We start from the raw sequence: 15,949 nt of genomic DNA, 5'->3' as shown, positions 1-15,949 counted from the left end.
AATAATAATGTTAATTTGTTGATTACGTGTGTGTCTATTCATATGATAATCTGATAAACCTCTATAAAAAGGTTAGTTAAATTTGTTTATACTTATATTTTTTATGATTAAATAAAACTAGATGTAGAATTGAATGTATAATATTTGATCAAAGGGAGGATTGATAGAGGAAAATATAGTTTAGATGATCAATTATGTATTCGTTAATGATTAGAAACCATTTATTCTAATACTATTATGTTATGATATGAAAAGTAAAGGTTATTGGTTAAGCTGTTACTGAAAATGTAAGCAGAACTAATTTGATTGTCTGTGCCTCTTGGGAAGGTCAAGGGGGAGAAAAAGCTTTTCAGACAAGATAAGAATGTTTGGGTTTTGTTCCATTGTTGAGAGAAATCTGTATCTTTTAGACAGGTTGTAATGTCTGGTTTATGAGGGGAGTAGAAAGCATCTCCGGACCTAAACAAAAAAACAACGGGGCTATCGTGGGAAACTGATGATGTCATTTTGAGTTTATAACCTGTGGAAATCTGTGTATGGGTTAGTACTCTCTGGAATTAAACGCTCTTTAACCTGGCTTTTAAGACTGGTCTCAATCTACTTCATGCATAATTAATGAACTTACAACTCATTAAATGAATTAGAAATGAGTGCTAATTGGTATTGGCAATTAAAACATTAAAGGAATTTAGAATTCCTCTATCACCTCCTCTATCAAAACCTGCTCTTCTAGCCTCTCCCAAGTCAGTAGGTGTTGGTGCAGCTATCACCTGGGACACGTGGATCCAGGCTTTCCTCCCGACACCTTCACAACTGTGTCAGTCACTAGTAGGACAGTGTGGGGTCCGGTCCACCTGGGCTGAAAGGTACCCGTTTCCACCCCCTACCATCAAATAACTTAATGGTGCAGCCATTAATGAGAATGACGGTATAAGTCTGCGGACATAACCAAATAGTACCAGTGTTTTCTTAACCCCTCTAATTGTTGTTGGAATTGGAAGTCGCTGGATTGTGTATTTTCGGACAACCGTCAGAGTTTTCTTGCACTGTCAGAGTTACTGTAGAGTGCCGAGACAGGATTGTGTTGAGGCATGGATCTGTGAAAGGGTACCAAACAGTTCTGCATCATTGAAGGTCCCCAAGGACACAATGTCGCCATCATTCTTAAATGGAAAAAGTTTGGAACCACCAAGACTCTTCCTCGAGCCAGGCCAAACTAAGTAATCGGGGGAGAAGGGCCTTGGTCAGTGAGGTGAAAAAGAACCCGATGTTCACTCTGACAGAGCTCCAGAGTTCCTCTGTGTAGATGGGAGAACCATGCAGAAATACATCCAGAAACACTCTGAAGTTTCTAAAACTGTTGCAATGATGTCTGTGAGACAGAACTCATATGGCAAGCAAAAACCTGAGAAAAATCCAACCAGGAAGTGGGAAATCTGAGGTTTGAATATTCAGTGTCTATGGGGTCAAATTGCACTTCCTAAGGCTTCTACTAGATGTCAACAGTCTTTAGATCATTGTTTGAGGCTTCTACTGTAAAGCAGGGGCTCATAAGGGCTCGTTGAGTCAGTGATCTGGCAGAGGGCCACAAGCTCGTGAATAGCGGTCATCTGAGAGGTAGCTCTCGTTCCATTGCTTTTCTACAGACAAAGGAATTCTCCGGTTGGGAATTTATTGAAAATGTATGTTAAAAACATCCTAAAGATTGATTCTATACATCGTGTGACATGTTTCTACGGACTGTAACCAAACTTTGGAATTTGTCTGGACCCAGTGCTCGTGCCTCATGAAGATGGATTATTGGGCTGACAACAAGGAGGAATTTGGACATAAATTATTAACTTTATCAAACAAATCAAACATTTATTGTGGAACTGGGATTCCTGGGAGTGCATTCTGATGAAGATCATCAATGGTAAGTAAATATTTATAATGCTATTTCTGACTTCTGTTGACTCTAACATGGCGGATATCTATTTGGCTTGATTTGTCGTCTGAGAGCCGTCCTCAGATTATTGCATGGTGTGCTTTTTCCGTAAAGTTTTTTTGAAATCTGACACAGCGGTTGCATTAAGGAGAAGTCTCTTTAATTCTGTGAATAACACTTGTATCTTTTATCAATGTTTATTATGAGTATTTCTGTAAATTCATGTGGCTCTCTGCAAAATCACCAGATGTTTTGGAAGCAAAACATTACTGAACGTAACGCGCCAATGTAAACTGAGATTTTTCGATATAAATATGCACTTTATCAAACAAAACATACATGTATTGTGTAACATGATGTCCTATGAGTGTCATCAAAGTTTAGTGGTACACTTTATCTCTATTTCTGCTTTTTGTGACTCCTATATTTGGCTGGAAAAAATGGCTGTGTGTGTTTTTGTGACTTGGCTCTGACCAAACATAATCATATGTTGTGCTTTCGCTGTAAAGCCTTTTTGAAACCGGACACAATTTGCAGATTAAAAATAATTGTATCTTTCATTTGGTGTATTGCACTTGTTAATGTGTAAAAGTGACATATTTCTAAAAAATAATTTTGAATTTCAGCGGAATGTTGTTGAGGCCCCCCTAGCCATAAGAAGTTATAATGCACTTTGTAATGTGAACGTGTTTTTGTCATTCCATTCCACTCATTTAAATGTTACTGGGAGGTAGGTTTAAAAACAGCTTTACTATATATATCAGTTAGGCAAGTTAAACCCACCATTACCTGTTGGGTCCCATTTCTCACCACCCCCCCCCTCTTTCTATCCCACTCTCTGTTCACTCCTGATGAAGCAGAATGAAAAGATGAATCAGATGAACCTGTTCTCCAAGCAGATCGACAAGGAGCCGGTGAAGGGAGGCCTCATGTCCTACATCCTGACTGACCTGAAGATCCCCCTCTCCTATGAAATCCGCCTGGCCCCCATCACCACCTATAGCACAGGAGACTATGTCAGTCGCACCATCAAGTACTCAGACTGTGAGTAGGGCACGGTGACTGGCTTGCACCTGGAGCCAAAATGGACACTCTTTAGTTAGTGTCTAATGACAATAATAATAATAACTCATCCGTAGCTGGCCAAGCAGGGTTGGGTTCAATTGCATTTTAATTACAGTCAATTCAGAAAGTTAACCAAATTCCAATTCCAAATATTCCTATTTCAAAAGCATTTAATTTGACTTTCATTATACTCCCTGAATAGACTGGAATTGAAATGGAATTGACCCCAACCCTGTGGCCAAGTAGGCCCTTTTTGTTATGTTAATTTAAGCAATTATTTAAATACATTTTAAAATGTGTGCTACTACCAGGGTTGGGTAGATTACTTTCTACATGTAATCTCTTACAGTTACAAGTTACCCGTCGAAAATTGTAATCAGTAACGTACTTTTTGGATTACCCAAACTCAGTAACGTAATCTGATTACATTCAGTTACTTTTAGATGACTTTCCCCTTAAGAGGCATTTGAAGAAGACAAAAATCAATGTTATCAATTGAACCACATCTATTGCAGTTGAAATCAACATTAAAGTTTACATAGCTGGCCATATATGGATGTTACATTTCACTTTATGGCTTGGTTATGTAGGCTTCTTCTAACCCATTGCTTTCTACTACATGTAATAATACAATTAAATTATATCTTTACATTGAAAACCAAACTCTATCAGAATTCCAGCAATTCCAATTAATGTTAAACCCTTTGATCTTCAAGAATAGGACTTGGAAATATGGAAGTATAGATTATGCCAAAAATCTCACATTTGGACTCATCAGACCAAAGGCCAGATTTCCACCGGCGTAATCTCCATTGCTTGTGTTTATTGGCCCAAGCAAGTCTCTTTTTATTATTATTGGAGTCCTTTGGTAGTGGTTTCTTTGCAACAATTCAACCATGAAGGCCTGGATCCGCACTATTCAGCTGTTGCAAGAGTGCATTTTTCCCTGGCTGTCCACTGGTTTCAAAAACAATGACTGATAGTCAGGTTCAACTTGTTGAATTCAACCATTATTGGGTTGAAATACACATTTAGATTTGTGAACAGCCATCCACAACAACCACAAAGGTGCAAATAGCTAAATGTATTTCACATTAATGCGCTATGTAGATATCAATAATAAGTGATATCTGTATCGCTGTAGACTACATCACAGCTGTCATCTTTAACTCCAAGTGTTTTTTCAAACTGGATAATCTTTGGATTACAACAGCAGTCACATAGCTTTTTCAAAAGTATCTGTATTCTGATTACAATATTTTTGCTGGTAATTAGAGTTACCATTTTTTTGTACTCCCTTATTTGTAATCCATAACTCTTCAACCCCGGCTACTACAACATTTTATGAAAGTGTATTGTGGTAATCAATGTGTATTTCCTCTTTTACAGCCTACAATTACCCAAGACCTTCAGGTAAGAGTGCCCTAAAAAAGAATTAGGAAGTGCATGAACTTCGCCGAGTGGAACGCAAATTGTAATAGATTATGTTTTGATTATAACACCATCATGAAAGGTGAACAGAGAGATACAGGCTTCTTCCCAATTGGAACCCAATTAGTGCACTAGGGCTAACTTAGGCTGACTTAGGGCATAATTAGTGTTTGTCTGAGTGAGTGGGTTGGTTGTTGTGTGTGTACTGTAGTATCTTGACTTTACTTTCATTAATCTGATGACTGTCATTTATTTAATCTCCTAACTATGTTTAATTGTTACCTGATTCAATTAATCATGTAACAATTAACTCATTAGGAATTTGATGCACCACAGAAGAGGCTGTTTAAAGAGTTACCATCTCCCAAATTAAACTCTATAAGGTATATATTACATCGATAAACAGTCATCCTATTAATCATTACCTCTTATCATATCATCATTCTAAACAGATGTTACCTCATGCATCTGCAAAAACCCCAGCCCTACTCATAATTCAGTACGACACAAATTGGTTGAATCATTTATTTACTAGCTAACTAATTAATAACAGGATAACGTACACAATTAATAGATGAGGCAAAGGTCTCTAGCGGACTGACACAATATGGCATTTTACCCAATGAGAGAGAAAGAGAGAGAGAGAGACGATTTGTCTATACATTCTAGAACTTTTCTCCCATTAATCACATACTTTGCACATGAACCGCAGCCCGTTTGGAATAAGAAATCCTGAATTTATTTACGTATGGTTGGCTTTGTCCATCGTGTAGTCCTGAATAGTTCACAGACTTCACTCTTCCATTGGCTCCTGAAGCTACTCATTTGAAGATAAGCCAGCCGTGCCGATGGTTCCACTGAGTGTAGCATACGGTGATTTGAGACTCGTAGCAGGATGGGATGGTTTGAAGAGTTTGAGATATTTGACTCAGGACAGATAATCAGCTGTACCAGTGATTGTCTGAGAGGGGAGTTTGTCGCCTCTTCCTCCTCATGTTGATTATTCAGGGTTCAGGATTCAGATCACTGTTGATATGAGCTGCAGCTCTTCGTCTCTGGTCTAAAGGATGGTGAGTTTTTTTCTTCACCTCGTTTTGAGGATAAAGTTTCAACCATTTCAAACATGTAGCTCTTGCTTCACGTTTCCTGGTCTAAAGGTTGATCCTTTGTCACGCCCTGGTCGAAGTATTTTGTGTTTTTCTTTATGTATTTGGTCAGGCCAGGGTGTGACATGGGCTTTTGTATGTGGTATGTAGCTTTATGGCTGTCTGAAGTGGTTCTCAATCAGAGGCAGGTGTTTATCGTTGTCTCTGATTGGGAACCATATTTAGGCAGCCATATTCTTTGGTTGTATTGTGGGTGATTGTCCTGAGTGTCTTGATGTCCTTGTGCTGTGTTAGTTGACACAAGTATAGGCTGTTTTCGGGTTTCGTTTCGTTTATTGTTTTGTAGTGTTTGTGTTTATTCGTGTTTACGTTGTTTGATTAAACATGGATCGCAATATACACGCTGCAGTTTGGTCCGACTCTCCTTCACCATATGAAAACCGTGACATCCTTTATGTACTCCTGGTCATAGGGGGCTTTCCGTCATGCTGACAAGCTCCCTGACCTCACTTTGGGCGTGGTTACTTACTTGTACAAAGTATTATCAAAAACAATTATCTTATTAGAAAACTTAAATCACATTCCAATCTTAACAAATATACTTTCATAATTGTTCTTATTATAAGCACAACATGCTGGATGAAAACTTGACAGATGAAGAGGATATACAGTTGAAGTTGGAAGTTTACATACACCTTAGCCAAACACATTTAAACTCAGTTTTTCACAATTCCTGACATTTAATCCAAGTAAAAAGTCCCTGTCTTAGTTCAGTTAGGATCACAACTTCCTTTTAAGAATGTGAAATGTAAGAATAATAGTGGAGAGAATTATTTATTTTAACTTTTATTACTTTCATCACATTCCCAGTGGGTCAGAAGTTTACATGCACTCAATTAGTATTTGATAGCATTACCTTTAAATTGTTAACCTTGGGTCAAACGTTTCATGTTGCCTTCCACAAGCTTCCCACAATAAGTTTGGTGAATTTTGGCCCATTCCTCCTGACAGAGCTGGTGTAACTGAGTCAGGTTTGTAGGCCTCCTTGCTCGCACACACTTTTTCAGTTCCGCCCACATTTTCTATGGGATTGAGGTCAGGGCTTTGTGATAGCCACTCCAATACTTTGACTTTGTTGTCTTTAAGCCATTTTGCCACAACTTTGGAAGTATGCTTGAGGTCATTGTCCATTTGGGAGACCGATTTGCGACCAAGATTGATGTCTTGAGATGTTGCTTCAATATATCCACATAATTTTCCTTTCCTCATCATGCCATCTATTTTGTGAAGTGCACCAGTCCCAACTGCAGCAAAGCACCCCCACAACATGATGCTACCACCCCCGTGTGTCACGGTTGGGATGGGGATCTTCAGCTTGCAAGCTTCCCCCTTTTTCCTCCAAACATAATGATGGTCATTATGGCAAAACAGTTCTATTTTTGTTTCATCAGACCAGAGGACATTTCTCCAAAAAGTACATTCTTTATCACCATGTGCAGCTGCAAATCATAGTCTGGCTTTTTTTATGTTGGTTTTGGAGTAGTGGCTTCTTCCTTGCTGAGCGGCCTTTCAGGTTATAGGACTCATTTTACTGTGGATATAGATAATTTTGTACCTGTTTCCTCCAGCATCTTCACAAGGTCCTTTGCTGTTGTTCTGGGATTGATTTGCACTTTTCACACCAAAGTACGTTCATCTCTAGGAGACAGAATGCTTCTCCTTCCTGAGCGGTATGACGGCTGTGTGGTCCCATGGTGTTTATACTTGCGTGCTATTGTTTGTACAGATGAACGTGGTACCTTCAGGGTGTTTGGAAATTGTTCACAAGGATGAACCAGACTTGTGGAGGACTACAATTTTTTTCTGATGTCTTGCCTGATTTCTTTTGATTTTCCATGATGTTGAGCAAAGAGTTTGAAGGTAGGCCTTGAAATACATCCACAGGTACACCTCCAATTGACTCAAATTATGTCAATTAGCCTATCAGAAGCTTCTAAAGCCATTACATCCTTTTCTGGATTTTCCCAAGCTGTTTAAAGGCACAGTCAATTTAGTGTATGTACTTCTATGTACTTCTGACTTCTGACCCACTGGAATTGTGATACTGTGAATTATAAGTGAAATAATCTGTCTGTAAACAATTGTTGGAAAAATGACTTGTGTCATGCACAAAGTAGATGTCCTAGCCGACTTGCCAAAACTATAGTTTATTAACAACACATTTTTGGAGTGGTTGAAAAACGAGTTTTAATGACTCCAACCTAAGTGTATGCAAACATCCAACTTCAACTGTACTTTTCAAGTTACAGCATTTCATCCATACAGTTTTTAAGGACATCACAAATTGAAAAACAACATTACATTCATATTGTTATGTTAGAAATATCATTACATTATTCACTTTTTGAATGTTAGAGTTTGGGTGGGAACAGACATTCCTTTTGTTGATACTAAAGTTGGAGAGTCCTCTCCTGCTTAATTTACAACCAAGTGTGAGCTTTCAACCCGGCAGTTCCCTCCTCCCCCCTTTGCGGGTGGGAGAGGGTCTGGTTACTGTCAGCCGTTGCCAAGCTGATTTGACCCATTGTGATCCTCACAGACAGTCATGACAGTAGTTTTCCACAACACAATGGATTCATGTAATGGGTTGAAATTGATGTGATAGTTGTTGTTAGTAGCAACTATGTGGATGGTTGGAGGATTGTTTTTCATTAGTTTGTGTGATTGAGTTGAAACAGACAGCGAATTATTGCTGAAATGCTAAATGCTGATTGAAGGGGGGTTGCCCATGTGATTAACTGGTCATTTTTTATTTTCAAACTGTCTCTCCTAAGTTGTTTTTCTCTCCCGCTATGGCTTTCCTTACTATATCTCTCATTTTTTTCTTTCATACTGTCTTGATAATGTGTCCCTCTTTTTTCTCACTTCTTCTCTCACTTCTTCTCTCTATGATCCCTCACTCTTCCCTCTTCCTCTCTCTGTGATCCCTCACTCTCTCCTCTTTTGTTTCTTCCTCTCTCTGTGATCCCTCACTCTTCCACATTTACATTTACATTTAAGTCATTTAGCAGACTCTTCCCTCTTTTTCGTCTCAATGTTATTGCTCATTATCTCTGAATCACTCTTTCTATAACACCTTCTTTCTTCACATTTCTCTTTCTGACAGACCATGTTTGTGGCTTTGAGGACAAACACATCTGCGGTTTCTCCCAGGACCGTGGCGACAATTTTGACTGGACAAGACAGAACCACCTGACACAGAACCCCAAGCGTTCATCTAATACTGGCCCAGAGATGGACAGGAGTGGCACCAAAGAAGGTAGGTTACACTCTTAAATGTAAAGGAGCCTGGAATAACTTTTTGAGGTTCTAAAAATTGCCACAAAGGGGGATCCTTCCCAGGTCACAAAGGTTTCTCTAGAAACTCCTCTTAACAGGTTCTTCAAGGAACTCCTGTGATATGATGCATATCTTTTCTCAAAATACGCATATACTGAGCTGCCTGTGTAAATGTTCAGACACGAAACCTTTTTGTGATGGAAGGGGTAAAACATTTTTAATAATATATTGTAGCAGTAGCATATCAGAAGAAGTGAGGCATGGCCTTATGTCATTCCTGTTCATCATATAAAGTTTGTACACTACAAATACAAAATGTTTATCCATATTACACATGCTAATATAATATTAGCATTGCTGATTACATGAGCCCCATGACAGTCATCCAAAATGCAATGACCTCTTTATATAGTAATAAAGTGTTAGTTACTCCAACATTGGGATTTGCATAGGCTCTTGAGGAACTTACACAAGTCTTTAAGCCTCATTGAAGCTACAAAACTGTTAGTGTTCAACCTTAATGTAAAGCCTCGGAGGGGATTTTGTTGTGGGGAATCTTCAGAATGGATAATGATAAGCAACCTTTATTCTCATTTTCAAGTTTTACTCCTGCAGCATTTCTGATCTAGGATCAGGTCCCCCCTTTTATTGTTTATGGCTTAAAAGGTAATACTGATCAGCACTCCTACTATTAGACACTTTGGTATATGGGCCCAGGTCTTTTGAGTAGTAATGATCCAAAAAGGACCTAAAACCTACTCAACATATTTTTGAAACTTTTGACACAGGGCCGATGAGAATATACTAAAGTAGGTACACATTATTTCATAGCACTTACAACTGTCATACCTATTTGTGGCATGCAGAATTCACAATGATTTACAGATAAACCCACATATAAAAGGGTACCAAATCCTCTGTCCCCCCCTCTACCACCCATCTAGGTTGCTACATGTACATTGAGGCCTCTAGTCCCCGGGTACCGGGGGACACTGCCCGTCTCTTGTCCCCCCTCTACAACGTGACTGCTGCCAGGGGCCCCAAGGGCTCTGGTCGTCTCCCTTACTGCATCTCTTTCTTCTACCACATGAAGGGCAAGCAAACCGGTGAGTACATAAGCCACACCGGTTCAGAAGTAAAAGTTAGTAGCCTTGTCTAAGCTAGAATGTTTCTGTAGCATGAGGCAGCTTGATGTACAAGTACACCCCCTGGACAGGATGCTTGTTTTGCAGGGCCTTAAAACTTTTTAGGGCTAGGCGTCCCGCAAGCGGTGATACTGGAGTGCGCGCAATTCAATAAATAATCATACAAATGATGGATATTAAACATTTAGGTACATGTAAGTGTCTTATATCGGTTGAAAGCTGACATTATTGTTAATCTAACTGCTGATTTACAGTAGATATTACAGCGAAAGCATGCCATGCGATTGAGGACTGTGCCCCACATCAAAATATTTTTCCACCGGCACAGGTTTCATAAATTCACAAATAGCGATTAAATATTCACTTTTTTAAAATGTTCCTTTGATTTGTAATCCAAAGGCTCCCAGCTATAACATGTAGTGTCATTTTGTTAAATAAAATCCCTCTTTATATCCCAAAAAGTCTGTTTATTTGGCGCCATCGATTTGAGTAATCCACTTGTAGACAGACAGAGAAAGGAATCCTAAAATCTACCCCAAAACTTTATTTCAACAAGTCAAAATATGTTTCTCTTTACTCATCAGATACCCTAAATGTAAACTATACTATCTCTTATGGAAAGAAGTATGTTCAATAGGAAACCAATTTTAGCAGGTGTGTTCTGTCTTAATGGCACGCAAACACGAATTTCCAAGACTGTGTTCCTGTACTAAAACTGATATTTCTTATTCGTTTTTGAAATTACAAGCCTGAAACCTTGAACATAGACTGCTTACACCATGTGGAAGCCATAGGAATTGCATCCAGAGAGCTAATTTCCAGTATGCCCTTATACTTTCCATTGTAAAAGCATGGTCTCTAACATAGGCTAATGTGATTAGCATGAGTTTTTAAGTAACAAGAACATTTCCCAGGACATATCTGATACGGGCAGAAAGTTCTTGTTAATCTAAATTCTTGTTAATCTAATGGCACTGTTCAAGTTACAGTAGCTATGCAGTGAAATAACACCATGCTATTGTTTGAGGAGAGTGCACAATTATGAACTTGGAAAAAAAATGAATAACCGAATGAAGTACTTTTGGGCAGTCTTGATACACCCTTTTGAACAGCTAAGCAATGGTTCATTGGATCGGTCTAAAACTTTGCACACACACTGCTGCCATCTAGTGGCCAAAATCTAAACTGCACCTGAGCTGGAATAATACATTATGGCCTTCTCTTGCATTTCAAACAAAATGGTACAAAATTGTTTTAAATACATTTTTTTTGTATTATATTTTACCAGAGCTAATGTGTTATATTCTCCTATATTAATTTTACATTTCCACAAACTTCAAAGTGTTTCCTTTTAAATGGTGTCAAGAATATGCATATCCTTGCTTCAGGTCCTGACCTACCGGCAGTTAGATTTGGATACATGTATGTCATCTTTGGTGAAAATTGAAAAAAAGATCCAAAACCTTTTTTTAAGTGCAGGGTGGGGACCTGGACCAATTTAACCCCTGAGTGTACATAGACGTGCACACACACATATACATGCATGGACGCACACACACACACACCCACGCAAACAGCCAGACATACACCATACACACAGGCACGCAGCACAAACACACACATACACACAGACAAATGGCATAGCCCTTGCTGCTGTCGTGAGACAGTCTCCCTAGCCAAGACAAAGTGGGCATGCTTACTTTATCATTGTCTTACTTGGACTGGACAGGAGACGACAATAAGCACATAAGGACATAGATAGATTGGACAATAAAGACATAGGGTGTATTTGACATCTGTCTGTCAGGTGTGTGTCCCTGCATGCATGTGTATGTACTCCTCAAAAGCAGGTAGTGGTGGTAAGAGAAGGGGGCAGAGGGGTTGTCGCTGGGTGATTTACGAGAGGGGGCATGATGCAATCAGTCACTGGGGAGGTGGTTCATCATAGAGCATGCTATCGGACGGGTTTATCGAGTGCATAGATCTTGTGGCACACTTCATCCATGTCAACTACCTGGACCTGCTGATTTATGAGTGTGGAGGATCTGAGTGTGTTAAAGCAAAGCTGTTTGTGAATGTGAGTGTGTGTATGTGTGTTGTGTGTTCCCCTTGGAACCATTGTCCCCCCGTCACTCTACAGGTACTCTTAAGTGGTGTAGTTAGAGGTGTTCCCTCTGCAGAAAATAAAGTGATTCTAATCTATTATATTATAGAGGAGGGGTTATATCTGTTGTATAGGGAAGTGTAGGAGTAAAACCGATGCCTCGATCCCAAATCAATCACAAACTCTTAACCTCTTAATTCTGTTAACGGATGCACACCTCTCTTCCAGTTCCTCAGTCCTGCAAATCTTTAATTGGCATTGAATCTCTCTGTCGATCTCTCTTTATCCCTCCCTCCATTCTCAAATTGTTTAATTAGTCGTTGCCCACCGTCTGCCCCTGAACCCTCACCCAGACCACTCAACACAATTTCTCCCTTTCCTTATTCTCTCATTCTCCCTCCCTGCTATCTCTCTCCCTTCCGCACTACCTCGGTCTCTTCTGAATGGCTGCCCATTGGCAGACCAGACACCAAAATATCCTCCCTCCGTTCCGAGGCATTATCGACTCACTTCTCAAGAGTAATTATTTTTTTAATAAGGGCTGACTCTTTAAGTCAGACTGCCATGACCCTAGAAGACAAGGAAGATCAGCTGGTCAAAATGGAAGTGGAGAGACAGTAGGCCATTAATTCCGGCCCAAATTTTAGATGGAATTCCCCTATACTCTTAGAATTATTATTATTCACCTTTATTTAAACTGGGAGTCACATTGAGATACAAATATTTTTACCACAGAGTCCTGTATACGTTTACAAATAAAACCTAATACATAAATAAAACACAACAGCCCTACATAAACATTACAAATAAAATGCACTATAATAAAACACATAATACACAACATTAAACATATTTATGAAAAGCATTCACATTCCGTAACATAAAAGCCTGAAAGGCAACCGAATATCTAATTGCATGAATTATGTGTATTGTTCCACGCATAAGTCCTAAAATCGTCCCCGGTGATAAAAAGTATTGCTGAATGGAATAAACAGAGGCTGCTACATTTCACGGAGAACAATCTTCCTTCTATTTTCAGAACTGAACCAGGATTTATTTCTATATAAAAAACAATCATAGATCTTAGCTTTGTCAAGTTTTCAATTTGTGTTTTAAAAGACAACTTGTCATCAATCCAGATACCCAAGTACTTGGAGTGAGACACTTGCTCAATTTGGGATCCAATTGGAGTGCAAATATGCAAGTCCTCAGGGTCAACATTACGATACCTAGAGAACAGCATATACTTAGTTTTATTTGCATTTAACATCATTTAAGATCAGAAAGTGATTTTGGGATTGAGTCAAAACCATGCTGAAGGTCTTGAATGTTCTGCAGCACTGAAGAGGAGCAGGAATGAATAACTGTGTCAGCTGCGTAGAGATGAATGTTTTTCATCTCAGTATTTCCAATATTATGTATATACAGTGGGGCAAAAAAAAGTATTTAGTCAGCCACCAAGTGTGCAAGTTCTCCCACTTAAAAAGATGAGAGGCCTGTAATTTTCATCATAGGTACACTTCAACTATGACAGACAAAATGAGATTTTTTTTCTCTCCAGAAAATCACATTGTAGGATTTTTAATGAATTTATTTGCAAATTATGGTGGAAAATAAGTATTTGGTCAATAACAAAAGTTTATTTCAATACTTTGTTATATACTCTTTGTTGGCAATGACAGAGGTCAAATGCTTTCTGTAAGTCTTCACAAGGTTTTCACACACTGTTGCTGGTATTTTGGCCCATTCCTCCATGCAGATCTTTGATGTTTTGGGGCTATTGATGGGCAACACGGACTTTCAACTCCCTCCAAAGATTTTCTCTGGGGTTGAGATCTGGAGACTGGCAAGGCCACTCCAGGACCTTGAAATGCTTCTTACGAAGCCACTCCTTCGTTGTGGTGGTGTGTTTGGGATCATTGTCATGCTGAAAATCCCAGCCATGTTTCATCTTCAATGCCCTTGCTGATGGTAGGCTTTGTTACTTTGGTCCCAGCTCTCTGCAGGTCATTCACTAGGTCCACCCGTGTGGTTTGGGATTTTTGCTCACTGTTCTTGTGATCATTTTGACCCCACGGGGTGAGATCTTGCGTGGAGCCCCAGATCGAGGGAGATTACCAGTTGTCTTGTATGTCTTCCATTTCCTAATAATTGCTCCCACAGTTGATTTCTTCAAACCAAGCTGCTTACCTATTGCAGATTCAGTCTTCCCAGCCTGGTGCAGGTCTACAATTTTGTTTCTGGTGTCCTTTGACAGCTCTTTGGTCTTGGCCATAGTGGAGTTTGGAGTGTGACTGTTTGAGGTTGTGGACAGGTGTCTTTTATACTGATAACAAGTTCAAAGAGATGCCATTAATACAGGTAACGAGTGGAGGACAGAGGAGCCTCTTAAAGAAGAAGTTACAGGTGTGTGAGAGCCAGAAATCTTGCTTGTTTGTAGGTGACCAAATACTTACTTTCCACCATCATTTACAAATTAATTAATTAAAAATCATACAATGTGATTTTCTGGATTATTTTTTTCTCATTTTGTCTGTCATAGTTGAAGTGTACCTATGATGAAAATGACAGGCCTCTCGTCTTTTTAAGTGGGAGAACTTGCACAATTAGTGGCTGCCTAAATATTTTTTTGCCCCACTATGTTTTACTTAATACTTATTTTTCTTAAAACTGCATTGTTTGTTTAAGGGCTTAACCTGTTCTATTCGGCGCATGTGATAAATTAAATTTGATTTAATTTCATGTTTGGTGGGCCACGATACATTTTAATTTAGCCAACCATTTCTTACCCTGCTCTGAGTGGGTGCGATGTTTATTCATGCACATGAATGTTTGGAAGTAGAAGTTGTGTTTATTTAATTGAATGAATGGTTTCCTTTGTTCATATTTGCGGTATTCTTCAAGTTCCGTGTGTATGTGTCCTATGTATGTCCCTGTCATTTTTTCATTTTTGTAGTGCATAATAAGGGAGCACTCGTCTCAGTTCACATTCACAGGGTTTTCCAAACTCAGTCCTGGGGCCCCCCTGGGTGGAAGTTTTGGTTTTAGCCTTGCACTAGACAGCTTATTCAAATAATTAAAGCTTTATGATGAGTTGATTAGGGAGAGATTTGAGATTCAGCCACTGGGATTCAGCCAGTTAGTGAGTGAGTACTGAATTGAAGTCTCCACAATTCTCCAAAAGTGTGTACTCATTCAGTAACCCCATGCATTGGATTGGTCCTTACTGGTCCTTGGGTTTTTCCGTCCCTTTAAATCCATAAATGAGTGCACACTTTGGGAAAAGGGTAGATAATCAGAATGTAGACTACAACAGAAATGACTGAGATGAGGATCTCAGTTTTTAATGGAGTTATCAATCAGACACTTATCAGACCAACATGCCAGGATAGGTCAAAGTTAAGTCACACTTGGTTTTCAGACACTACAACAACTAACCACCATGGGAGGGGTTCAACTTTAAAGGTCAACAGTCAAAAATCGTGTTTTTCATGAAATGTGACGATATTTGGATAAAACCAGATCAAAGTATGACAAATGACTGCTTCTACATTGATAAAGTTTGATTATAAAGTTACTGGTCCCCTCCCCCACGTCAAATACTTGGATTCAGGAGGTGGGATTATTACAAAGAGAGGGTGACATCCCCTTAAATCAAATTTTAATACACCAATGGTTACATTATATTCTCTTAACTAATTTAAGTAAATACAGCAATTTTCCTCATCCATTTACACAGAAAACATACTTTTTATTTTTGTATCATCATCTTTAAAATGAACAAGATAAAACAAACATTCAGATAGGATGATGGGGACAATTTCAGTGAAAA

General features: G+C 39.0%; 1 protein-coding gene across 1 annotated transcript in view; it reads left to right on the top strand.

The window, feature by feature from the left end:
* The window catches only part of LOC118369131 (MAM domain-containing glycosylphosphatidylinositol anchor protein 1), a 377,353-nt gene that overhangs the window by 308,957 nt on the left and 52,447 nt on the right, over positions 1-15,949 (top strand). The window contains exons 13-16 of the mRNA XM_052497083.1: positions 2,788-2,971; positions 4,382-4,405; positions 8,696-8,848; positions 9,813-9,974. Coding sequence (XP_052353043.1) covers positions 2,788-2,971; positions 4,382-4,405; positions 8,696-8,848; positions 9,813-9,974 — 523 coding nt within the window. The remainder of the gene's footprint in view (positions 1-2,787; positions 2,972-4,381; positions 4,406-8,695; positions 8,849-9,812; positions 9,975-15,949) is intronic.

Source organism: Oncorhynchus keta, chromosome 35 (assembly GCF_023373465.1).
Source record: "Oncorhynchus keta strain PuntledgeMale-10-30-2019 chromosome 35, Oket_V2, whole genome shotgun sequence".
Lineage (NCBI taxonomy): Eukaryota > Metazoa > Chordata > Actinopteri > Salmoniformes > Salmonidae > Oncorhynchus > Oncorhynchus keta.
Note: the sequence above shows the minus strand (reverse complement) of the source record. Positions and strands in the feature narration are given on the sequence as shown.